The sequence below is a fragment of the Mobula birostris genome, chromosome 8 (genome assembly GCF_030028105.1).
Source record: "Mobula birostris isolate sMobBir1 chromosome 8, sMobBir1.hap1, whole genome shotgun sequence".
Taxonomy (NCBI): domain Eukaryota; kingdom Metazoa; phylum Chordata; class Chondrichthyes; order Myliobatiformes; family Myliobatidae; genus Mobula; species Mobula birostris.
In genome coordinates, this window is record NC_092377.1 from 50167371 (window position 1) to 50194104 (window position 26734).

The 26734-nt window shown below is 40.3% G+C and overlaps 1 protein-coding gene across 1 annotated transcript in view; it reads left to right on the forward strand.

The window, feature by feature from the left end:
• The window catches only part of ints7 (integrator complex subunit 7), a 79050-nt gene that overhangs the window by 21031 nt on the left and 31285 nt on the right, over window positions 1-26734 (forward strand). The window contains exons 8-13 of the mRNA XM_072265174.1: window positions 4072-4189; window positions 12429-12560; window positions 16144-16241; window positions 21727-21966; window positions 23088-23225; window positions 25830-26036. Coding sequence (XP_072121275.1) covers window positions 4072-4189; window positions 12429-12560; window positions 16144-16241; window positions 21727-21966; window positions 23088-23225; window positions 25830-26036 — 933 coding nt within the window. The remainder of the gene's footprint in view (window positions 1-4071; window positions 4190-12428; window positions 12561-16143; window positions 16242-21726; window positions 21967-23087; window positions 23226-25829; window positions 26037-26734) is intronic.

Below are 26734 nucleotides of genomic sequence, written 5' to 3' on the forward strand. Positions count from 1 at the left end.
TATTGCAAAAATTTGACTTTCTTTTGCTTTCATGTAGTCAGACTGGCCGTAGTACCAAGTACAAAAACGATGTTCACTACTTCACAAATAATCCACTCACCTACTTCACCAGGCACCTCCTCTACAGTTTGTGAGGCACTGTGGTTCCTATACTGACTTCATCTATCAGAAACAACAAAATAGAATGGAAACACATTCATCCTTGATCCTTCAGGACTGCTGATGAACAGTAGAAGGGTCATTTATGTCCTTCCTCCTTTAACTTCCCATAATAAATTCACTTTCAGAAATAACCAGAGAGTTTGCTGCCACCATCCTTTCAAATTGTGGACTTGATCATTACCACTGGCTGTAAAATTGCTTTCTTTCAGGTTCTTTTGCTGTTTTCAATTGGAACTGAGTCTTCTGGCTACCTTGCATTTTTACGAGTGAATACTGATTATTTCTCACTACTTTTTCAAAAGAAATAGTGCTTTTGATCAAAATAATTAAATCCTTAGTACTGTTGTCTGCTGTATTGGAGGATTTTTCTGCTCATTAACTCTCAATGTGACTTAAACCTCGTTACTCTAATACCAGTTTAATAGCTCTCTCTTCTATCATTCCCAAAGACTGAATGAGGTGCCAAAAACTGGACACTCTATACAGTAGACATACAGTAGGAGCAGAATTAGTGATATCTCAGTAAGTGTAAATTGTAATAAACCAGGTGTTTTGAAAACTTTTCCTTTGCACTTGAATCCCAGGTGGACCAATATCCTGGCAGGAAGGTTTGCTAAGGCTACTGGGGAGAGTTTAAACAAGAATAATTGCGGGGTGGGAACCGAACTGAAGAGACTGGGGAGGAGGCGGTTGGCTGACAAATAGAGAAAGCTTGTAGACAATGCGAGAGGGAGGATAGGCAGGTGATAGAGAAGGGATGCACTCAGACAGACGGTTTGAGATGTGTCTATTTTAACGCAAGGAGTATTGTGAATAAAGCGGATGAGCTTAGAGCGTGGATCAGTACTTGAAGATATGATGTAGTGGCCATTACAGAGACTTGGATGGCTCAGGGACAGGAATGGTTACTTCAAGTGTCGGGTTTTAGATCCTTCAGAAGGGACAGGGAGGGAGGCAAAAGAGGTGGGGGCATGGCACTGTTGATCAGAGATAGTGTCATGGCTGCAGAGAAGGTGGATGTCATGGAGGGATTGTCTACGGAGTCTCTGTGGGTGGAGGTTAGGAATAGAAAGGGGTCAATAACTTTACTGGGTGTTTTTTATAGAACACCCAATAGTAACAGGGATATCGAGGAGCAGATAGGGAAACGATCCTGGAAAGGTGTAACAATAACAGAGTTGTCATGTTGGGAGATTTTAATTTCCCAAATATTGATTGGCACCTCCCTAGAGCAAGGGGTTTAGATGGGGTGGAGTTTGTTAGGTGTGTTCAAGAAGGTTTCTTGACACAATATGAGAGGCTGTACTTGATTTGGTATTGGGAAATGAACCTGGTCAGGTGTCAGATCTCTCAGTGGGAGAGCATTTTGGAGATAGTGATCATAATTCTATCTCCTTTACAATAGCATTGGAGAGAGATAGGAACAGACAAGTTGGAAAAGCATTTAATTGGAGTAAGGGGAATTATGAGGCTCTCAGGCAGGAAATTGGAATCTTAAATTGGAAACAGAAAAAGAAACAGAAACAGAAAAGGAAAAGTACAGAAGAAATTTGGCAAATGTTCAGGGGATATTTGTATGGAGTTCTGCATAGGTACGTTCTAATGAGACAGGGAAGTTATGGTCGGGTACAGGAACCTTGGTGTACAAAGGCTGTAATAAATCTAGTCAAGAAGAAAAGAAAAGCTTACAAAAGATTCAGAGAGCTAGGTAATGTTAGAGATCTAGAAGATTCTAAGGCTAACAGGAAGGAGCTTAAAAAGGAAATTAGGAGAGCCAGAAGGGGCCATGAGAAGGCTTTGGTGGGCAAGATTAAGGAAAACCCCAAGGTATTCTACAAGTATGTGAAGAGCAAGAGGATAAGGTGTGAAAGAATAGGACCTATCAAGTTTGACAGTGGGAAAGTGTGTATGGAACCGGAGGAAATAGCAGAGGTACTTAATGAATACTTCAGTATTCACTATGGAAAAGGATCTTGGTAATTGAGGTGCTAACTTGCAGCAGATTGAAAAGCTTGAGCATGTAGATATTAAGAAAGAGGATGTGCTGGAGCTTTTGGAAGGCATCAAGTTGGATAAGTCACCGGGACCGGATGAGATGTACCCCAGACTACTGTGGGAGGCGAGGGAGGAGATTGCTGAGCCTCTGGCGATGATCTTTGAATCATCAGTGGGGACGGGAGAGGTTCCGGAGGTTTGGAGGTTGGCGAATGTTGTTCCTTTATTCAAGAAAGGGAGTAGAGCTAACCCAGGAAATTATAGACCAGTGAGTCTTACTTCAGTGGTTGGTAAGTTGATGGAGAAGATCCTGAGAGGCAGGATTTATGAACATTTGTAGAGGTATAATATGATTAGGAATAGTCAGCATTGCTTTGTCAAGGGCAGGTCGTGCCTTACAAGCCTGATTGAATTTTTTGAGGATGTGACTAAACACATTGATGAAGAAAGAGCAGTAGATGTAGTGTATATGGATTTCAGCAAGCCATTTGGTAAGTTACCCCATGCAAGGCTTATTGAGAAAGTAAGGAGGCACGGGATCCAAGGGGGACGTTGCTTTCTGGATCCAGAACTGGCTTGCCCACAGAAGGCAAAGAGTGGTTGTAGACAGGTCATATTCTGCATGGAGGTCAGTGACCAGTGGTGTGCCTTAGGGATCTGTTCTGGGACCCTTATTCTTCGTGATTTTTATAAATGACCTGGAAAAGGAAGTGGAGGGATGGGTTAGTAAGTTTGCTGATGACACAAAGGTTGGAGGTGTTGTGGATAGTGTGGAGGGCTGTCAGAGGTCACAGCGGGACATTGATAGGATACAAAACTGGGCTGAGAAGTGGCAGATGGAATTCAACCCAGGTAAGTGTGAAGTGGTTCATTTTGGTAGGTCAAATATGATGGTAGAATATAGTATTAATGGGAAGCCTCTTGGCAGTGTGGAGGATCAGAGGGATCTTGGGGTCCGAGTCTATAGGACTCTTAAAGCAGCTGTGTAGGTTGACTCTGTGGTTGAGAAGGCATACGGTGTATTGGCCTTCATCAATCGTGGAATTGAATTTAGAAGCTGAGAGATAATGTTGCAGCTATATAGGACCCTGGTCAGACCCCACTTAGAGTTCTGTGCTCAGTTCTGGTCGCCTCACTACAGGAAGGATGTGGAAGCCATAGAAAGGATGCAGAGGAAATTTACAAGGATGTTGCCTGGATTGGGGAGCAAGCCCTTATGAAAACAGGTTGAGTGAACTCGGCCTCTTCTCCTTGGAGTGATGGAGGATGAGAGGTAAGCTGATAGAGGCGTATAAGATGATGAGAGGCATTGATCGTGTGGATAGTCAGGCTTTTTCCCAGGGCTGAAATGGTTGGCACAAGAGGACACAGGTTTAAGGTGCTGGGGAGTAGGTACAAAGGAGATGTCAGGGGTAAGTTTTTTACACAGAGAGTTGTGAGTGCGTGGAATGGGCTGCCAGCAACGGTGGTGGAGGTGGATATGATGGGGTCTTTTAAGAGACTTTTGGATAGGTACATGGAGCCTAGAAAAATAAAGGGCTATTGGTAAGCCTGGTAATTTCTAAGGTAGGGACATGTTTGGCATAACTTTGTGGGCTGAAGGGCCTGTATTGTGCTGTAGATTTTCTATGTTTATACGGAAAAGCTGTTCAATGCTTAATGGCTTAAGGGATTTAAGGCTGCCTGTGCATTAATAATGTAACTCTTTCTAGGAGCTGACAAGAGTATGAGTGACCTCTTACTGTTCCTTATGATTCTCTACTAATCTGACTGCTCAAAGTCAACTGCAGTTTTGATGAGCTGATACTACATCTGGCCTCATAAATACACCATGATTCTCATTACAACATTTAACTGTTTAAAAGCGTATCTTCCAAAAAACATAATTATAACATGCTTTTTTTTCTTGTTAAGTCTCTGTGTGAATGTGCCCTTCAGAGCCCTTATGACAGTTTGAAATTGGGCATACTTTCAGTTTTGTCCACGTTATCAGGAACAATCGCGATGAAACAGTACTACTATAATTCACAAGGTAAGGCCACTGTCCAATTTTATTTAACTTTTCATTAATGTAATCATCTGTGTGAAATTGCATTCTTACAGATCGAAGAGCAGTAAAGCCTGAAACAAAGAAAGGAGTCCACGTGTCATTGTGGATCTATTTCTTAGAAATCATCAGCCAATAAGTCATACCACATTAAAACGGCCAATATTTTCTTCACACGAAACACGTTTACTGGAGCACAATATATAGCTGATGGAGGTGATACTGTTAAAAACAGGACCAATATTTTTATGTATACGATTTTTCAGTGCTCTTTTATACTCCTGTGTTCTGACGAAGCCCTTAAACAGTAGTCTAGGATGAAGCCCAGTATATCCATGGTAATATTTGATTGTGGCACAGTATACTATGAGTATCATTGAAAATATGCTTTGGTCCTCAGCTTGTTTGATTGTTGAACATATTACTGGATGCGTAGCTATAGGCTATAAAAACCTTTAAACTGCTCTGCCATTCATCAAGATCATGGCGGATCTTCTACCTCTGCTATTTTTCTTCATTCCTTTAAAACTGCAAAATTGATTGGTTTCTGTCTATGGTAGAGAATTCTAAAGTTCGCTTTCATCAGACTAGTGAAATTGCTCCTTTTCTCAGTCCAATATATCCATGCCCTTGTTCTTAAACTGTGCTCCTTGATTCCAGATTCATAAGTCAGAGGAAGCATCCTCCTAGCCTGTCAAGCCCTATATGTTTCAATGAGATCTCTTCTCATTTTACTCAGTTCTAAAGGATACAATATCAGCCAGATACATCACTTGTATAGCTATCCTGCCATCCCTGGAAGGAGTCTGGTGCACGACTGCTATAGCATATACATCCTCCATTAGGTCAAGAAACCAAAAACTGTACACAAAACTCCAGCTGTATCTAATTGCAGTAATATATCTTTGTTTCTGCTGGTGAGCCCAGGAATAGAAAGATAGGTCAGGTGAATATGTGGCTGAGAGCTGGTGCAGGGAAGCAGGGATTCAGGTTCTTGGATCATTGGGATTTCTTCTGGGTAGAGGCAGTCTGTGCATGAAGGATAGGTACACTTGAACCTGAAAGGGACCGATATCTTTGTTGGGAAATATGTGCACCAACTGAAATGTGTAAGCCTATTAATCAGGATAGCTGTGCTTACAGTAAAAGGGCAGATAGAATCACTGCTTTAAATTACACCTATTTCAACACATGTGGCTTCACAGGCTAGACAGATGAAGTAAGGACATGGATTCCCTATAGAGACTGGCATATTGTGGCCATAACAGAAATGTGGATGTGAGAAGGGCAGCACTGGCAGCTCATTGTTCCAGGATACTGATGCTTTAGGCATGTCAGAGTAACGGGTAGGAGTGGAGGAGCTATTGCCTGTTTAATGGGGGGGGGGGGGGGAAGCATAACAGCAATAAACAGAATATATTCTTGAGGGATCACTTAATGAGGCTAAGTTTAAACTACAGTTGCAGGGGGATGGGAACCAGAGTGCCAAAACAGATAGTGGAGAGGTTGTGGAGGCAGATATTGTTAAAAACCTCAGAAAGAGTCAGGAATCAAAAGGTTAATCATGGTGGGACTAATGTTCTGAGCTGTGTGTATTTCCATCCAAGAAGTATTGTAGGAAAGCAGATGAGCTCAGGCCATGGATCAGTACATGGAATTATGATATTGCAGTCATTAGTGAGGCTTTGTTGCAGGAGGGGCAGGACTGGCAGCTCAATGTTCCGGGACAGAGTGGGAAGAATTAAATGGGGAGGGGTGGCGTTACAAGTCAGGGAAAGTGTCAGGGCAGTGCTCAGTCAGGACAGATTGGAGAGCTCGCCTTGTGAGGTTTGATGGGTGGAACTGAGAAATAAGGAAGGTGTGACCACGTTAATGGGCCTATATTATAGACCACCCAACAGTCCACAGGATTTAGCGCAACAAATTTGTAGGGAGATCACAGACTGTTGCAGAAAACATAAGGTTGTTATAGTAGGTGATTTTAACTTTCCACGTACTGACTGGGATTCTCATACTCTAAAAGGACTAGGTCAGACAACCCCAATAGGCGGACCGCGGGCCAGGTCCGGACCGCAAGAACCAAATGTCTGGACCGCGTCGACCCATTGGCACTTACTTAAACGTACCTGTAAATGAAGCTCTAATTTATTTTAACCTCATCCCACACCGTACACTTGACCTATGCCCCCGTAGAGCACGCGACCTACTGCGCGCTCTCTACGGTCCTCGACTAGACAGTGGCATGCACCAGCTACCCGCCTGTCATCTAAGAAGCGAATCTGTCATCTAAGCGAATTGTTACCAGCAGTAAGTCACGGACCCTAAACCAAGAACAACATAGCCTGCGCGAAAAAGCGCAAAGTCGACCAGGAAAACATTCAGTTCAAATCTGACTGGACTGATCAGTTTTATTTTACCGGACCATGCCAATGTTAAACCGACATGCTTAATATGCATGCAGTCCGTAGCTGTCTGCAAATCAGAAAATCTAAAGCGGCACTTCAACACTATGCATGCTGCCAGTTTTAATGCCAACTACCCTGCAAAATCAGATCAATGCAAACAAAAAAATTGCAAATATGATAACATCATACAAGCATTCCATTTCTACTATCTGTAAGTCAACATCTGCACAGGAGAGCTCAACAGCTGCATCATTGCATGTGTCATGGAATCTTGTCAAAGCTAAGAAGCCATTCACTGATTTCGAGTTGATTAAAACGTGTGCAATTGATATGGTTGGTGAAGTTTTAAGTCATGTTGAGAAAACCAAGAAAATGGTTGTGGAGCTATTAAAGACGGCGCCATTGTCGGTGATAATGGTGAGTGAATCAATTTATTTTTGTCCATTCGTCAATCTTATTGTGGTATAATAATATTACAACAACAATAATACTGATAATTTTATTTATAGCTACACTTCATACTTCAAATGCTACATAGCTTAATTAAAAAGAACAAATAGATTAAATGAGAGATCAGAAGAAAAGGCAGGACTGCTAAAACTCTTTGTGTGGAAGAGAAGTGGTGAAGACTGCCATGTTTACTGTGTGTGTGTGTGTGTGTGTGTGTGTGTGTGTGTGTGTGTGTGTGTGTGTGTGTGTGTGTGTGTGTGTGTGTGTATTTTAAGTCCCAGATGGGTTCTCAGTGAGACAGCTGACAGTTGTGATAGCTAGAGTCATAATTAAATAGTTGGTTTTGGACTTATTTTGTTTCAAGAGTGCGTTTTTTTTTCTTGTGTGACCCACAACACAGGCTTTGAGAATCCCAGGCCTAAATTATTACTACTACTTCTACTACTACTACGACTACTACTACTAATAATAATAATAATGGTAATAACAACAACATCTGCCCATAAAACAACTTACTGGCGCAATGAAAGAAAACCCTGGATGTTTTGGCCCTTGGCTTGGCATGCTTGACATAATTTGGCCCTTGTGGGAAACTAATTGGGGAACCCTGGACTAGATAGCATAGGGTTTGTCAAATTGTTCTGGAAAGTTTTCTTAATCAGTGCACAGGAGTCCCAGCAAAGAGTGTGCAATACTTGATCTCCTGCTACAGAAAGAGACAGGGCAGGTGACAGAAGTTGTGTAGGGGAACACTTTGCCATGATCATAATGCCATTAGTTTCAAAGTAAATATGGAAAAGGATAGGTCTGGTCTGTCGATTGGGATTCTAAATTGTAGAAGGGCCATTGATGGTATCAGAAAAGATCTGGCGAGTGTGGACGGGGACGGGCTTTTTTCAGGCAAAGGTATACTTGGTAAGAGGGAAGCCTACAAAAGTGAAATTTTGAGAGTACAAAGCTTTTATGCCCCTGTCAGGAAAAAAAGGGGTAAAGATGACAGGTTTAGGGAACCTTGGTTTTCAAGAGATATTGTGGCCCTGGTTAAGAAACAAAGGGAGGTATATAGCAGGTATAGACAGTTAGGAACAAATGAGGTACTTAAGGAGTGTAAGAGATGCAAGAGAACACGAAAGGAGACTGCTAAAAGAAGGCATGAATTTGCCCTAGTAGACAAGGCGAAAGAGAATCCTAAGGGATTCTACAGATATGTTAAGAGCAAAAGGATTGCAAGGGACCAAATTGGTCCTCTGGAAGATCAGAACTGTAATAAATACATGGAGCCAAAAGAGATGACGGAGATCCGAAATTGATTTTTTTGCATCTGTATTTACTCAGGAGATGGACACAGAATCTATAGAAGTGAGGCAAAGCAACAGTGAGATCATGGACCTGATACAGATTACAGAGGAGGAGGTGTTTGCTGTCTTGAGGCAAATTTGGGTGGATAAATCCCCAGGGTCTGACAATGTGTTCTGTTGGACCCTGTGGAAGGCATGTACAGAAATTGCCGCGACCCTAGCAGAGATATTTAAATCATCCTTAGCAACAGGTTGCGGTACTGCAGGATTGGAAGATCCCTAATGTTGTCCACTGTTCAAGAAAAGCTGTAAAAGTAAACCAGGAAATTATAGGTCATGGAGCCTGACATCAGTAGTGGGAAAGTTATTGGAAAGTATTTTCAGGTACTGGTTATATGAGTATTTGGGTATTCTTGACTGGTCAGGACGTGAAGGGATACGTGGAGAAAACAGGAGATTGGGGCTAAGAGGAAAATTGGATCAGCCATGATGAAGTGATGGAGCAGACACGATAGGCCAAATGGCCTAATTCTGCTCCCACATCTTATAATCTTATGATTAGGGATAGCCAGCATGGGTTTGTGCATGATAGGTCATGTTTAACTAATCGTATAGAGTTTTTCAAAAAAGTTATGAGGAAAGTTGAAGGCAAGGCAGTGAATGTTGTCTACATGGACTTTAGTAAAGCATTTGACAAGGTCCCACGTGGGAAATTGGTCATGAAGGTTCAGTTGCTTGGCATTCAAGATGTGGTAGTAAATTGGATTAGATATTGGCATTGTGGGAGAAGTCAGAGAGTGGTAGTAGATGGTTACCTGCCTGTCTGGAGGCTTGTGACTAATGTAGTGCTTCAGGGATTGATGCTGGGTCCATCCTTATTTGTCATCTATATCAATAATCTGGCTGATAATGTGGTTAACTGGATCAGCATATTTGTGGGTGACACCAAGATTGGGTGTGTATTTGACAGGGAGGAAGACTATTAGAGCTTCCAGTGGGATCTGGACCAGCTGGAAAAGTGGGCTGAAAATAGCAGATGGAATTTAATGCAGACAAGTATGAGGTCTTGCACTTCGGTAGGACCAACCAGGGTAGGTCTTACATGGTGAATGATAGGGCACTGAGAAATGCAATAGAACAAAGGAATCTGGGAATACGGGTCATTGAAAGTGATGTAAAGAAAGCTTTTGGCACATTGGCCTTCATAGCTCAAAGTATTGATTACAAGAGATTGGATGTTATATTGAAGTTGTGTAAGACGCTGGCGAGACCTAGTTTAGAGTATTGTGTGTAGTTTTGGTCATCTACCTGCAGGAAAGATGTAAATAATGTTGAAAGAGTACAGAGAAAATTTACAAGGATGTTGCTGGGACTGGAGGACCTGAGTTATAAGGTAAGATTGAATAGCTTAGGACTGTATTCCTTGGAATGTAGAAGATTGAGAAGAGATTGGATAGAAGTATACAAAATTATGAGGGACATAGATAGGGTAAATTCAAGCAGGATTTTCCCACCAAGGTTTGGTGGAACTACAACTGGGGTGGGGGGGTGTCAAAGGTTAAGAGTGAAAGGTGAACATGAGAGTCTTCTTCACTCAGAGGGTCTTGAGCGTATGGAACAATCTACCAGTGCACGTGGTGTTTGTGAGTTCAATTTCAACATTTAAAAGAAGTTTTGGTAGGTACATGGATGGCATTGGTATGAAAGGCTATGGTCCTGATACTGGTTGATGGGTTTAGGCCATTTAAGTGGTTTGTGGAGAACTTAGAAATAAGAAGTGGGTGGTTACCTTGATTGGGCTATGTACTAGTCCTGGAAAAGAGTCTCAGCCCAAAACATCAGCTGTTTATTCATTTCCATAGAAGCTACCTGACCTGCTGAGTTCCTCCAGTACTTTGTGTGTGTTGCTTTGGATTTGCAGCATCTAAAGAATTTCTTCTGTAATAAGAGTGTAAAGAGTTTGGATAGGGCAGAATTTATGGATGCATACGTGAGTTTCTTTGTGTAATATATGGGGAAACCCAATTAGGAAAGAATAATACTGGGCCTCCTCCGAGGGAATGAAGAGGGTCAAATAGCTGGTGTCCAGAGCACTTTGAGTCCAGTGACCAGAGTTCTATTATTATTAAAATAGTTATGGAAGAAGATGCAACAGGTCTACAAGTTAAAGTACAACTGGAGCAGGGCCAGTTTTGAGGGTATTAGGCAGGATCTAGCTGGGGTCAACTGGTCGAATCTATTTAAAGGCAGAAAAAAGAATCTAGTGCTTTCCTGACCTATGTGACCAATAAACTATTCTCGGGCTTCCAGCTGGGTACAGGTATCGATTCTAACCACCTTTTTGATACTTGTAGCCAGCTAGAAGCCCAGAAAGAGTTTGTGATTTGAAGGCAAGCTACCAATGGGCAAGTGGGAGGCTTTCAGAAGTCATATCAAGAGTCCAAGGGAGCACGTTCCTGTTAAGGGTAAAGAGTAAACGTACCAAGTTCAGTGACCTCCGATTGATGAAAGATATCAAGGTTTTGGTCAGGAAAACGAAGGAAACGTACATCACTTTTAGACGGATGGATCCCCTGACAAATAAAATGCTTTAAGAGGAAGCATAAGACAAATTATGAGGGCAGAAAGAGGGTATGAAGTGGATTTGGCAGGCTGGGTTAAAGAGGTTCTTTAGTTATATTAACAGTATAAGGATGACTAGAGAAAGATTAGGTCCTCCCGAAGACTATTAAGAATGCCTATTACAGCGTCAATTCTGCCGGTCACTGTGTGGGCTTCCTCCAGGCACTCCAGTTTCCTCCCACATTCCAAAGATGTACAGGCTCATTGGTTAACTGGTCACATGGGTGCAATTGGGCAGTTCAGGCTCATCGGGCCAGAAGAGCATGATACTGTGCTGTATCTCTAAATAAAATAAAGTATGCATATTATGAGGAAGGAGGTACTTGCAGCCTTGAAGCACATTAAGATGGGTAAATCCCCAGAGCCTGACCAGCTGCACCTCGGAACCTTATGGAAGATTATTAAAACTTGAGTGTAGATAAGGTGGATCGTTATCGTCTTTTCCAGTTTTGTGGAGTCTGGAACTAGAGGGCTCAGATACAAGATAAGAGGCGAGAGATTTAAAAGAGACCTAAGAGACAACCTCTTTATACAGAGGATAATGAACACCTTTCATGAGCTGCTAGAGGAAATTAGAGGTGGGTACATTTGCAACATTTGAGAGAGGTATTTGGATAGTTACATGGAGGTGGGCTGGCGTGGAAAGTTGTGGGCCAAGTTCAGGCAGTTGAAACTAATATGGTGGATGCTGTGGTGAGTGTGGACCATCTGGGCTGACGGGCCTGTTTCCATATTACTCTGACTCCTGTACATAGATCCCCTTGTAATAAAGACGAGTGTACCACTTACCTTCCTAATTTGCAGCTGCATATGCACGGTGGCCCTCGGTGATTTGTATATAAGGGCATCCAAATCTCTTTGAGCATAAACACATTATGCACTCCAAGATGGATAATCTCTTTATGTTCCATCTGTTAATGTTCATATCTGTTCCATAAGCCCTGAAAACCCCTTTACATCCACCAGCATACTTAAAGTTATTTGTGGTAATACTACTTTGTGTTATGTGTGTGATTTGTAGGTGCTGTGTTGTGCACCTTGTTCCAGAGGAAGGTTATCTCGTTTGGCGGTATACACGTGCTGTATATGGTTGAATGGCAATAAACTTGAACTTGAACTGCTGCTGCATAATGCTTGTTTTTTTATGATTTCCACAAAGTCCTGGAGATTCTTCATTGTCTTGTGGATAATTACAGATATTTACCACATTTCTTTCAAAATATTTTTATCAAGAATTCTGTCCAGCTGTATGTTGATAAAATATTGAAACTGGTAATTTAGTTTGGGTTTAATCAAATATTTGTTTTTGGGATTCAGGTGACCTAAATCACTCATTTTAATGAATTTATATTCTTTGATGTAAATACATTATTTGACTGCCTGGTTTGTACATTGTTGATGGAAATATGTATGTCGGTAATGCTGTTTGTATTTCTCCTTATTTAAAAGGAAGTACGACGACTCCAGCACATTCTGACGACCTGATAAAACTTGCGCAAGAGTGTAGCTACCATAGCAACTGTGCTATTGCAGCTCATGGTGTTACTGTTCTAACAAACATTGCATCCTGCTTAGAAAAAGGTAACCTAGAAAAGATCAATACTATCCTTTATATTTATTTTTGATTGCAATGATTTTGAGTTCTTTATAATAAATCTACATTTCTTTTGCATCTGTGAAACAATGAGAACATTATACCTCCTCTTCCTTCATGGAATTAACTCCTGAGTAGGTGCTGGAATTCATTTTAAAGCCACTAAAAATCTTTTAATAAATAAAGGAATCTAAATAACAGTGGTTTATAATGGAAAGATCCTATTATTAATGTGCCATATATAAAAATATTTTCATCGTTGGAAGTTGACTACATCATAATGCAAATTTTGTGTAATGATTGGGAAGGAAGGAAGGAAATAATTCATGTGTACTGGCAGCCAAGTTGAATTCTGAAGGCTATTATATGCAATGTTGTGGAATATGATATAATGAATATTCTGTTTCTACTGCAAAAGTAATATAAATTTACCATCAGCTGAAATATCACTCTTCCAAACAGAATAAAAGGGCTTTAATGGTGGTCATGGTTTTAGCATTATTTCATTAGTCATAGAGTCATATTGCACAGAAATCGACTCTTCAACCAGCCATGTCTGTATTGACCATCAGTACCCATCTATTGTAATTCCATTTTACAGCGCCTGCCCTAATCCCTTCTGCGCCTTACCAGATGAAATGTGTGCTAGGCACTGTCTGTTTCTCCCTCTATTATCTTGGCCAGAGTGTTGTAGATTTTAGTACCCTCTGGTGGGGAAGAAAAAAGTACTTGCATCAGATTGTTTCTAAGTCTTCTTTCTCATTACTTTAATTTATGCCCTCTGATATAGCCCAGTTAGCCTAGCCCCCCCAGTGTTGCCTCTTGGAAAACAAATCCGGGCTATACTTCACCTCTCATGGCAAAAAATCTAACTTCAGGCAACATCCTGCTGAATCTCCTCCAATTTTTTTTTTGAGAAATTGATAAAAGGAAACTATGGGCAGATGTATCCCTAACAACCATATATTTAAATATCCTATCACAGAGAATGTTTAAGTTTCTAGCTCAGTGAGTCACTGGCACTCAAGACACTATAAATAAACCTGGACTAGCATAGTGCCAATAATAGGAATGTGCTTAATTGCCCACTCTATCCTTACTTTAAAATACAGCATTTGTTATGGCGGAAAGGGAAAATTGATTTCCTCTGGCTTTTTATATAAAAATATTTCATTTTAACTTTAAAATATTAAACAGAATAATTTTTAAAAATCCCATATCCTCCCTTTATATTCCATTTAAAACATTTTCTATATTTGGTTTACAACTCACCATGTGCTTTTGCTTCCAAGTCTTCAACTCGTGCCCAAGTTTGTAAATTTCACATTTACTCATAAAAGCTTTGATTTTGATTCAGAAATTGCATTTTTTAATTAAAGGAATTGTAACCTCATCTTTAAGAAAACTAAAGTGACTGGGTATGGATATAGTTGAATAAATCTAGACATGAAGGAGTCACGAACAAACAAAGTGGAAACGCCAACATTAACCATAGGAAGAGTACAATCAAATCAGGTTTGATCTGAGTTTAAAAATCAAAATAAAAAAAGGTGACATGCTGGAAATCTGAAATAAAAACAAAATGCTGGTGATTCAAGCTTGATCTTTTACCAGATCTGTGATTGATGATGGATCTTCACTCTGTTGTCGTTTTTACAAAGCCCGAAATCTGGTTTGTTTGTAACATTGGTAGCTTCCTAATATTTTTGTGGCCCTTTCTGTGCAAGATAGTATGCAGGCTCTGGGAATGGTCATAAAAGCTATAACTTATGATCCATGAACTATTCTCATGTCAATGATCTTAAATTTTCAAAGCGGGGTTTGGAATTTCTGTGCTGTGGGGTGAGGGTTAAATGGAGAATGCCTCGAACAATCAGTTGATTATTTGGTAGACTTTTGTTTTCGCAACTCCTTTTTAATCTGTTTATAAGACATTGATTTGGCAGAATGTGATTGTAAGATAGGGTGCTGAAATTCAAGTTGGCTAGGTTTTGTCCAGAATTTAATAAATATTGAGATAGGTAATTAAAAGACTGGAATTCTAACCAACAAGGTGGAAGCTCACCTTGAATGTTACTGCATTATTGTTATAGAGATGTGCTGTGTAGTATTTTAGAGACTGCATAGTAGAAAATTGAACAGGGTTCACACAGGTTTAAGTTTAAGTAAAATTACATCTGAATAACTGAATTGTGTCTGTTTGAGGCACTATTCCCAAATATGTAAATTAACCATTACTTCACTGTATTGCTTAATATTTTTATTGATATTTAAAGTAATCATTTCTTCAAATATCCATAACTTTTCCCATAACGTCTGCCATTTCCAACAGGATCCCACCACCAAGCGCATGTTTCCCTCCCTCCCTCCCTCCCTCCCTCACCCCCCCCCACTTTCTGCAGAGATCGCTCCCTGTGCGACTCCCTAGCCTCCTCCCCACTGATCTCCCTCTTGGCAGTTATCCTTGCAAGTGGAACAAGTACTACACCTGCCCCTACACCACCTCCCCTACCACCATTCAGGGCCCCAAGCATTCCTTTCAGGTGAGGCGATACTTCACACCTGTGAGTCTGTTGGGGTCATACACTGTGTCCGGTGCTCCTGGGGCTCTATATCAGTGAGACTGCTGCGCTGAGCACCTATGTTCTGACTGCTAGAAAAAGTGGGATCTCCCAGTGGCCACCCATTTTAATTCCTCTTCCTATTCTCATTCTGACATGTCAATCCATGGCCTGCTGTACTGTCATGATGAGGCCACATTTAGGTTGGAGGAGCAACACCTTGTAATCCGTCTGGGTAGCCTTCAACATAATGGCATGAACTTTGGTTTCTCAAACTTCCGGTAATGGCCGCCCACCCACTTCACCATTCCCCATCCCCTTTCCCCTTTTCCCTCTCTCACCTTATTCTCATCTTATCTCCTTGCCTGCACTCTGGTGCTCCTCCCCCTTGTCTTTCTCCCATGGCTATCTGTCCTCTCCTATTAAGTTCTCCCTTCTCCAGCCCTGTATCTCTTTCATCAATCAACTTCCCAGCTCTTTACTTCACCCCTTCCCCCTCCCAGTTTCACCTATCTCCTTGTATTTCTTCTTCCCCCCACCTTCTAACACTGACTCTTCTTTTTTTTTCCTCCAGTCCTGCTGAAGGGTCTCAGCCCGAAACATTGACTGTACTCATTTTCATAGATGCTGCCTGGCCAGCTGAGTTCCTCCAGCATTTTGTGTGTGTTGCATTATCATACACTGGTCATATTAAATACTATAAAATATGATAACTTTGGCATTTTGCCTGTAACGTGTATCCTCAAAGTCAAATAAATTCCTGTACAGGAATATTTAATAGGCTTTTTTCTCCCCATTTCATTTAAATGGCTCCATTTTGAAAGAAGAGATCTTATGAGCAGAATTAGCCCAACCTGCTTTGCCTCGATCTTCGCAACAGCGGCCTTATTTCAGCCTAGAACGTAGCAAGAGAATGAAGTGCATGACAGCTGAACAAAATTAAAATAGCAAGATCATGTTTTTACACCCACAGTTTTTAATTATGCTTGGAATTTTTTCCACTTTGTAGATTATTTGGGTTTGGAACAAGATGCAGTCTTTGCTCTGGAATCCCTCCTTGTTCTTTGTAGCCAGGAAAGTAAAATAGGAGCACAGAATGCTTTAAAGGTAAGGAACAGGATCTGCTTATGGGTGAATTGATGCCGTTATGAGAATTGTTTTATCGTAGATGGGTTATTTTTGGCCTGGCAGTACTGTTTGTAATGACAATGACATCTGTTTCAGTTATACAAGGTGTTGTGCAGAATCAGTGGTAATAGTACAGAAGGCTATTTTACTTATTGAGATTAGCAACCCACCTAGTCTCACTTACCACTGTCATCCCATTGCCTTGCAAATTCTTTCTTGTGAATATTTATTCAGATGCCTTTCCTGAATGCTAGCACATTTCAGACTCGCGCTACTGGCAGTTTAAAAATAACATTCTCATGTCATCTAGTTCTTTAGCCAATGATCAATCTCTGTCCCGTGGGTCTTATTCTTCTGACTAATCTACACTGTTTATCCCTTCATAATTTTAAATTCCTCTAGAATCTCACAGCGTCATCCATTCCAAGGATAATACCTACAGGTTCAATTTATCCACTTAAAGTCTTAAATCTCGTCTTTTTCCAGTTCGTGTATTTTATTGTATAAAGGGATTTCCTTTTATTTTGCCTTAGCAGCACTTTTCGTTGTGCAGAGGACCCATTGCTTGGCCTGATTGACTGCTGATAATAAGGATGACTAATATTGCTTACCCTACCTTACAAAAGGGCAACTTGCCTTCAGCAAAATTATTTAAATTGAAATTTCAGTAAAAATAAATACACTGTCAAATTTTAAGGTTAGTTGATTCTTGTCAAGCACTCGTTCACGCTTAGTAATATTATCTGCCTTAATCATCTGAATCATGGCATATTAATAGACTGGAAAGCAATCTGGAGGCTAGATGAGAAGAATGTTCAAGATTGAAAATGTTTCCTCTGGCACATGAATTGATTTAGAGGTCACAGATGTTAAATATTTGCTGGGGTGCTAGACTAATTTTTACGGTGTTCTGAACAGAAGAGGTTCAGTTGCAAGATAAGGCAACCTGCTGTGTGGTGATTCCATGAAAAACTACAGGAAGGAGAAGATGTGCAATATGAATAAAAGGAAGCTGAGGATGTTCAAAGGAAGGAGAAATGTTATTTTAACAAACTTACGCCCAAAGCTAGAGAAAGTGGGCTGGGTGTTTTGGAACAGTATTCTCCAAGAAGGAGGTCAGATATTAGTGAGATCAGTGAGGGCTATGCTAATATTCTAGGGTACAGGTTTCTCCCGCCATCCGAAGGTAGAGCGTTCCTATGAAACGGTTGTGAGCGTTCACAGACCCAAAAATAACCTACCAAATCATGCCAAATAACACATAAAACCTAAAATAACAGTAACATAGTAAAAGCAGGAATGATATGATAAATACACAGCCCATATAAAGTAGAAATACTTTTCCACAATCATTACTGCACTGTTCTCCGTAGTGAAAATCTCACGCAAGTGCTGTTGGCAGAAACACGGCACAAGCGCTCTCCAGTAACCTTTAAACTATGAAGCTGCCAAATCATACCAAATAACACATAAAGAACAACGGCCTATATAAATTAGAAATAATGTATGTACAGTGTAGTATCACTTACCGGAATTGGGACAGCGCCGAGCACACTGATGATGGTGTGTTAGGCTGAGTCGTTGCAGGTTGGGTGGTGCAGTGGCCCCACCCTCCAGGCCGCCGACAGATACTGAACCGCAAAGCGTGCAGGGGTACAGCGGTAGCTGGGAGGTATCCAGCACACCTTTAAGAAAAAAGGCGAAATAAATATGCTAATTAATTACGTGTCGGGCAGCACCTAATTAATTAGCATGTTTATCTCAGCTTTTTTCTTAAAGATATGCTGTGTGCCTCTCGGCTACCACTGCATTCTCCGCGAATCGCGGGGTGGTGGGACACTGGGGTGTCATCTTGTCGTCTGTTTCCATTAGAGCAGGCAGCTCATCTTCTATGACTGCCTGCCTCGATGTCGAAGGTCGTCGTCTGCTGTGGCTGATGCGGAAGGCTTGCTTGACTGCTGAGCCTCGCGCATTTTTCTATCATACAGTTCTTTGTAATGACTCAAGCCATCCTACAAATATCTCCTAAACCAACGTACCCTTTCAAAATTAAAGTCGTACTTTATCATTGCAGTAAAAATCTCATGCAGTGGCTTCACGTTTAGTTCCTGGACGACTTCACTTTCGGTCCGTTCGCTACTGTATTCAGTTTCAATTGTTAGCCTTTCCTCTTCCAATTGCATCAGCTCTTCATCTATCAGTTCTTGGTCATGGGATGCCAAAACCTCTTCAACGTCATGTTCGTCAGCTTCCACAAGCCAAACTCACTTAGTCCTTACTTCGTTCACCACGATCGAAACACTTAATTATGTCTAGTTTTACGCTAAGTGTAACACCCTTACGAGCTCTTTTAGGCTTTTCCAATACCTTAGAACTCATCTTGCAAACGGCTGCTCACAGGCACGTGTTTAAGTAAGGCCGGCGAGAATGCAGTTCCGAATCCGGGGAGAGCGGCTGCTTGGGGCGCGCGCTGCCTTTTATCGAGCACTGATTTTTTATTGCGTACTGCTTTTTTTTTGTAACAGTGAAAACACCTTCTGAAAGTGAAAACAGGGTACTAATGTAGGTCTTTTGTAACAGTGAGGTTTCGTAAAGCAAACGTTCAAAAAGCAGGGGACAACTGTATGTTGCTATCAAGAAGAGAGATGTTTGTACTCTTCAGAACAGCAAGATGGATATCCTCAGGACCTGATGGGATCATTCCCTGGTTATTGAGAGGTGAAGACTGCTGCGGCATTAACAGAGGTCTTTGCATCGTCTTTAGCCACAAGTAAGGTTGCAGAAGACTTGAGAATATTGTTTCTCTGCATTAGTTATAAACCAGGAAATTCTAAGCTGGTGAGCATAAAGCTGTTGAGTGTAAAATCAGTGTTAGAAAAATTATTGGAGAAGGTTCTTTGGGATAGCATTTACTTGTATCTGGAAAAGCAGACTTAAAGATAATCAGAATAACTTTGAGTAGAAGAGATCATGCCTTACGAACTTGACGGAGTTTCCTGAGGAGTTGACAAAGATTATTCATGAGGGTAGGGTAGTGGATGGGGTCAACATGGACTTTTGTTAAGCATTCAACAGGGGCTCTTACGTTATACTAATCCAGAATATTAAAGCACATGGGATCCATGGAATTTAGTAGACCTGTTTGGCCATTGGGGACGGAAGATAATGGTGGAGGTCTGTGCCCAGACGTGTTCTACAAGGATTGATGATGGGATTTCTGTTATTTGTGATGTTCATAGATGGCATGGACAAAAATGTATGTGAACTGATTAATATGTTTCCAGATGAGGTGAACAGCAGCAGATCTGTGAAGTATGAGAAAGGTTGTCAAAGGATTCAGCAGGATATAGACCAATTGTAAATGTGGGCAGTGAAATAGTGTTAGGGTTTAATCCAGACCAATGTGAGGTGTTGCACTTTAGGAGGCAAAGTGTAAAGGGAAATAAAAGGCAGGACCTTTAGGTTTGATGAATCTTGAGTGCAAGTCCATAGCTCCTTGCAAGCTGCAATACAAGTAGCTGGGATGGTAAAGATAAATGTCATACTTGTCTTCGTCAGTCAGGGTGTTGATGATAAAAGTAGGAAAGTCATGTTGCAGCTGAATTAGAGTTTTTCTGGCCACGTTCAGAGTGTTGCAGTTCTAGTTGCGGCATTAAAGGAGAAATGTCGAAACTTTGGAGAGGATGCAGATGAGGTTCACCAGGATGTTGCCTGGGTTAGAGAGGATGCACTACAAGAAATTGGACACACTTGATTGATTTCTCTGGAGTGTTGGAAACAGAGGGGTGATCTGATGTTTATGAAATTATGAGTGGTTGGATAGGATAAATATTCAGTCTTTTTCTCCCAGGATGTAAATGTCAAATACTAGAGGGCTTAGCTTAAAGGTGAGATGGGGAACATTTAAAGGAAAATTACATACCAAATTTCATTTATGTACCAAATGGTAGGTGCTTGTAGTGCACTGCTAAGAGAAGTGGTAGCACAGATATGAAAGCAACATTTAAAAGACAAGAACATGAACAGGCAAGGGGTAGAAGAATATTAGCCATGTGCAGGCAGATAAATTTGGTATCAAAGGGTCCGTTCCTGTGCGGTACCATTATGTTCTGTGGGTAATAAATTTAGATCCAGTATATGAACAAACTGGTAGTAAGCGGTTTCTATGTTGTTGAACCTTAAATACAAACCTGGAATCACCTCTCATTACTCTGTTGTTGAAGACACACATCTCTTGTAAATCTGTTTATCAGCCATCACTAATTGTAGCTGAATTAGGTGCTAGTTTATTTTCTGCATTAATCGTTCTACTGTAAATTGGCCACCAGAGGGCATAAACAATCCTGGGAAGGTGCTCCATCTGTTCTGTTTCTCTGCATCAGGCCGAGCTTGCCATTTATAAAAGCACCTGAAATTGAGAAGGGGGTGTTTTAATGAATCATTGAAAACCATAGTCTATATCCTCTACTCGTCAGTTAAGAAAAATAGGTCACTGCAGTGGTATGATCAAGTAGGGCTCATCTCAGATTTCATCATACAGAAATTTGAATTGCTCTGAATTTATGTAAATTTGTTCTTTTTTAGTGCAAATCCCATTTAGAAAATCAAATGCAGAAACTTGTTAAAATTTCACAAGGTAACCATTTGGATGATATAGTGCACAGAAAGAACAAAAGCTTTCCATGTAATTGACACCATCTCCATTTATTTTCCATTCCAATTCCTTTTGATACTACTTTTCTCTATTTGCTCCTTTCAATTGGTTCTCTTTACATGCTTCACCTTCCCCTTTCATCATCTCCAATTCTCACTCTTGTAATGATTTGCTAGTCTCCAGCTATAACTAGCTTTCTATGCTTTATTCTCAGGAAATGAGGGAAGTAGTTGGAAGGCAAGTGCCTGAGAAGAACGGAATAGGGAGCTCAGTACTGCAATGTGAGCAAATATGCTGGGCCCATGTGCCTCATCAACCCAACTCCACCTTAAGCTGACTATGATCAGGAGGTTGGAGCAAAGAAATGGGGGACTTCCATGAGTGGAAGGACTGGAATGGAGTTGCTCTGACAAATAGTGATACCAGCGGCTACAAGAGTTATTAGTGACAGGGAGTCAACAGCAAAGTACATAGTTCCTCTCATTTTCATTTCTTCCTGAATAATAGAAAAAAATTGCCGTTCTGTGTTAGAAATTTTGGAAGCCATACTGTCCTTGACTGCATAGGTGGCTATGAGGGGAAAAAAGACATTACTCTCCGGTCCTTTCCAGTGCTAAGATTTACAGAGCCAATTTATGCTGATTTTTATTTTAAAACATTTAATATTTTATCTTGTAAATAGTCTAGACATTTGTGCTATTGATGGTTTCGTTGGCACTCAAATGGGAACTAATATGTTTTTCTAAAAAAAGTCAGTGTACTTATAACTTTGAAATTGTTCAGTGCCTTGGTCTTTTCACTGTTGCGCAGACTGCGTTTACCTGCATGGTGAAGCTGATGTGTCGTTGCCCTCACCTGAGCCAGCCTGTTGTTGAATCTCTGCTGACCCAACTACATACTGCCCAGGACGTCGCTCGCATTCCAATGTGCCACTGCCTTGCAGCTATAGCAGTGCAATTGCCCGTCTTGGGAGAGGGAATGCTGGCAGAGCTCCTGGAATTGTACAAGATGATTGGATCGTCATCTACAGATAAACAGCAAGAACTTATGGTAAAAACCTTCAGACTTGTATACTGGGGGCACTTCACTTGTAAAGGACAGGTACTACAGGGTTTAAAAACATAGAAAACCTACAGCACAATACAGGCCCTTCGGCCCACAAAGTTGTGCCGAACATATGCCTACCTTAGAAATTACTAGGCTTACCTGTAGCCCTCTATTTTTCTAAGCTCCATGTACCTATCCAAAAGACCCTATCGTATCTGCCTCCACCACCGTTGCCAGCAGCCCATTCCATGCACTCACCACTCGAGTAAAAAAAACTTACCCCCGACATCTCTGTACCTGCTCCCCAGCACCGTAAACCTGTGTCCTCTTGTGGCAACCATTTCAGCCCTGGGAAGAAGCCTCTGACTATCCACACGATCAATGCCTCTCATCGTCTTATACACCTCTATTAGGTCACCTCTCATCCTCTGTCGTTCCAAGGAGAAAAGGCCGAGTTCACTCAAAAATATCAAAAATATCCAGAGAACATTTACTTTGTATCCATTTATAATATTTTAATCAGAGCTTTTAATATATATTTCTTGTAAAAAAAAATCTATCCTGATTGATGTTAATCAATGACTCTCTAAGTGAGCATTTTTTTTGCTGTGTTGGAGGTGCAAAAATCTATTCACCAACTGGATTATTATTTGGTGAATCATTCCATTTTTTAAATTTCTTATAAAATAGTGTAAAAATTTGTTTCAAAAAATTTCAACACAGTGACTTAAAAGATTTTAACAGAAAACTGGTCTTTGTTCCTTTTTAAGAGTGAATAATGTGATTAGATAAATCTGATTTCATCATTATCAAAGAATATGCACGTTTTCCTTTCCAAGAATTTTCACTTGAAAAATTGTGGAAATGTGTTTTTGGCCTGTAACGGCTTTGTAAAGTTATCACTGCAAAGTAAAGTCCAGACTAATTTAACCTGTTTCCAGAATACATACAATTTATACCTAATGGCTTGTACCAGTTTATGCTTGATGTGCGCTGCTGGAGACCACCAGGAGGTTTAACGTTAAATGGTATTACACAAGTGAAAGTTGTTTCTATTGGCTTGCACTTAAAAAAAATATTATATCTACAGTTTTAATCCACAAACTCTTTCCTCTGCCTTTCAGGTAGCATTGGCTACAGTCATTTTTGTAGCCAATCAGAAAACTATGTCTACAGATGTTAAAAATGTGATAAAACAGCAATTGGAAAATGGAGCCAATGGCTGGACAGTTTATAAGATTGCTCGTCAAGCATCCCGGATGGTGAGCATCTTTTAAGAATAATCTTCAATACCTGTACTTATTTTAAGAAGTTAATTATACCCAAAGAGTAAATGTTGTAACCAATATTTAAATTTTCAAAGTTTGAACTTTCAGAAGTACTCAAAGAGCACCTCTCAATCTCACAAAAATAATTCAGAAATTGGAGAAGATCCCCTCTGCAAGAGGGACAGGAGAAATGTTTAGCCCATTGAATCTTTTCTCTGTCTCATTCTGATTTAGTTGTTCTTAAACTGGTGCAGATGGAATTAGCACACTATATCTTGTGCATTGTCCTAACTTCTCAATTTCCATCACCATTCTCTTTTCATTTCACACCTAAAGGCACTTGTTTGATTTTCTGTCTGTGGAGGTTAGATGGTGTAGTTAAAAATTCATTGTAAAGGTGATTAATTTCTGTAAAATTGACTTTTTCACACTGCAAAGGTATGGGCTTAATGTCAATCATCTTCCAGGTCCCCTTTCATTCATTTCATCCTAATATTCCCATCTCTACAGTACTCCTATCTTGCCTCTGGAAACTCTTTATGCTTAGTGTCTGTTGCACAGTTTGTCTTCCTGCACATTTATGTATCATTCCTCCTTTTACCTGCATCAATTACTTCACTTCTGTTCACTGGAACGCTGCCATCTCATCAGATTTTGACTTCCAAAAGCCTTTGCCAAGCTATTTTGTTTTCTGCTAATCTGTGTGATCATGGTTCAAGTCTCCTTTTCCCCCTAATCTTTTTTGAAACGTGTTGGTTTGTTGCAAAGGTTAATGTTGTCTGTTTCTAGTCTTGAATTGCTTTTCAATTACAACATAACAAAAGGTTTCTGGTGTCCAAGCAGCCATCGTGTAAACAAGTTAACTGATTCTGTTGGTTTGCAATGTTGCCATTGTTCTATGTGGCATGCAGAGCATTGAAACTACAACTGAATAATAGGTTACAAGCCACTTATGGTTATCCTCTGACTCTTAACTTGAATAGTCCCTGAGTTATGTAAAAGTTCGGTTCCTGAGAACTCCCCATGGGCTGATCTTTCCTCAAGTCAGAAATATCCATTCTCCATGGTAACTTAGGTTGTATTGTTCTAACATATTTGGTATACTTCCACTTCATTAAATTTTTGTGCTAACACTAATGAAACTGTTGGAATATATTCTGTATCCAGTTATTAATGAGTACCAAGAAACATTATCATTACCACCATAAAATGCTTTAAAAACATGGCAAGTCAGGTCATTCGTAATCTTGAGAGCTTCTTTAGTAAGTTCATGCAGGTTTGTAACAATAGCTGTTGAAATTTTTTAATGACATTTGATAGTGGGCATTATATTTGCTCAGGTTATACTTTTCCTTATTAATATAAGCCAGCCATCTGTTGTATTTCTATAAAATTGAGTAGCATAATATGTAGATTAGAAATAAATGTTATCCACATCACCCATGTTGCTGGTGTTTCAGTTCATGATTTTACTGACACAGCTGCAGCAAAATAGGCCTGCTGCACTGTAGGTGTGGTGTTCTTTAGATATATTATAAATAATTGGTTCATCCAGGAAGAATAGGGGAACTTTTTGTATTAAGTTTAGCCACAAAACAAACTAATTGCTCATTTATTTTTGCAGAGCACTATGACTGCACAGCTCTTACAAAAAATACTTTGAAATGTAAAGTGCAGCATTTTATCACTGGCCATCATAAAAAGATATTTATAGAGATAATGTTCATCACCAGTTAAATCTTAATCCCATGTTGGCTTTGTTCTTGTTATTTATCAGGTTCTTGTTATGGATCAGATCTTGGACAAGGAAAGCAAACTGATGCTATCACTAACGTAGACCATGAAAAATCTTGGTTATGAATTGAAACTCAGTGGCTCATAACTTGTTATTGTATGAAATCAATGTGTTGCAACCCTGTTTCAGTGCTGGAAGCCTGAAAGATTAAACTGCAATTAGTTTCTGTGTAAGCAGACTCTATTCTGCTCCATCTTCTATGTTCATGGTTGGCTGTAAAGTTTATGCAGGCGTATGGCACCCTCTAGTGGTAGATTCCAGCTAGTGCAATATTGTTGCAGAATGTGCTCAGCAATTCAACTATAAGTTTTTTTTCTCTTTATTGCTTGAATGTTTCATTTCATTTTTGGTGCAGTTCTGAGCATTTTGTTAATTGTTGTTAGTCAAAGTCACAACACAGAAACAGACTCTTTGACCCATCACATCCTTACTGGCCATCAAGTTCCATCTAATCCCACTTTCCTGCACTTGACAAATGTCATGGTAATTCAAGTGCTCATCCAAACACTGTTTCAGATTCTAATGATCAAAACCACTAAAATTACCTGTAATTGACTACAGCTGACAACGACAGTCTTTTCAAATTAGTAGGTCACAGATCTCAACTTCAAGTCCACTACATACCAAGATTCCCAATCTTACCATTATTGAGGGGAAATGTTGTGAAAAAAATTAAATTACCACAGATTTCAGTTCTGAAGTTAATGGTAATACTGTACTAAAGGAGCAAATAAAATTTGGACAGGAATCCATTCCAGCAGCTTAGAGATATGCCTGTTTACTGACTGTTTTGTTATTCACAGGGAAACCACAATATGGCTGGAGAGCTCTACCATGGCTTGTTAACTCAAGTGGCCTCTGAACATTTTTACTTCTGGCTAAACAGCTTGAAGGAATTCTCAAAAGCAGAGCAATGTTTGGCAGGCCTGCAAGATAGCAAATCCAGTGTTGCACTGGCTTGTATTGCTGAGGCTTTGAAACATTACCAGAGGGGCATAGCTTCTTTGACAGTAAGTTTAAAACTTTACATTTTTCTCAGTTCGAATACATGAGATTTGTGGTTGCAGAATTAATGGTTCACACAAGTTTTTGTAAATTACGCAGAATGGTCTGATCTGTTGGTCTATCCATATTGAAAATACTTCAGAAATCTAATTCACAGCCAAAGAGTGACAAAACCCCTTTCTGGAGTCCTTTGATGTCAGAAAACAAATCTACATAAAATATTTAAACCTGACTGATCTAAATAACAGTTTGAGTAGGGTTGTTTTTCTGTTTGGAGTTGTTACTTTAGAGTATTAGCTAGGAGGTGGGGTGGCGTTGCTGGTTAAAGAGGAGATTAACGCAATAGAAAGGAAGGACATAAGCCGGGAAGATGTGGAATCGATATGGGTAGAGCTGCGTAACACCAAGGGGCAGAAGACGCTGGTGGGAGTTGTGTACAGGCCACCTAACAGTAGTAGTGAGGTCGGAGATGGTATTAAACAGGAAATTAGAAATGTGTGCAATAAAGGAACAGCAGTTATAATGGGTGACTTCAATCTACATGTAGATTGGGTGAACCAAATTGGTAAAGGTGCTGAGGAAGAAGATTTCTTGGAGTGTATGCGGGATGGTTTTTTGAACCAACATGTCGAGGAACCAACTAGAGAGCAGGCTATTCTAGACTGGGTTTTGAGCAATGAGGAAGGGTTAATTAGCAATCTTG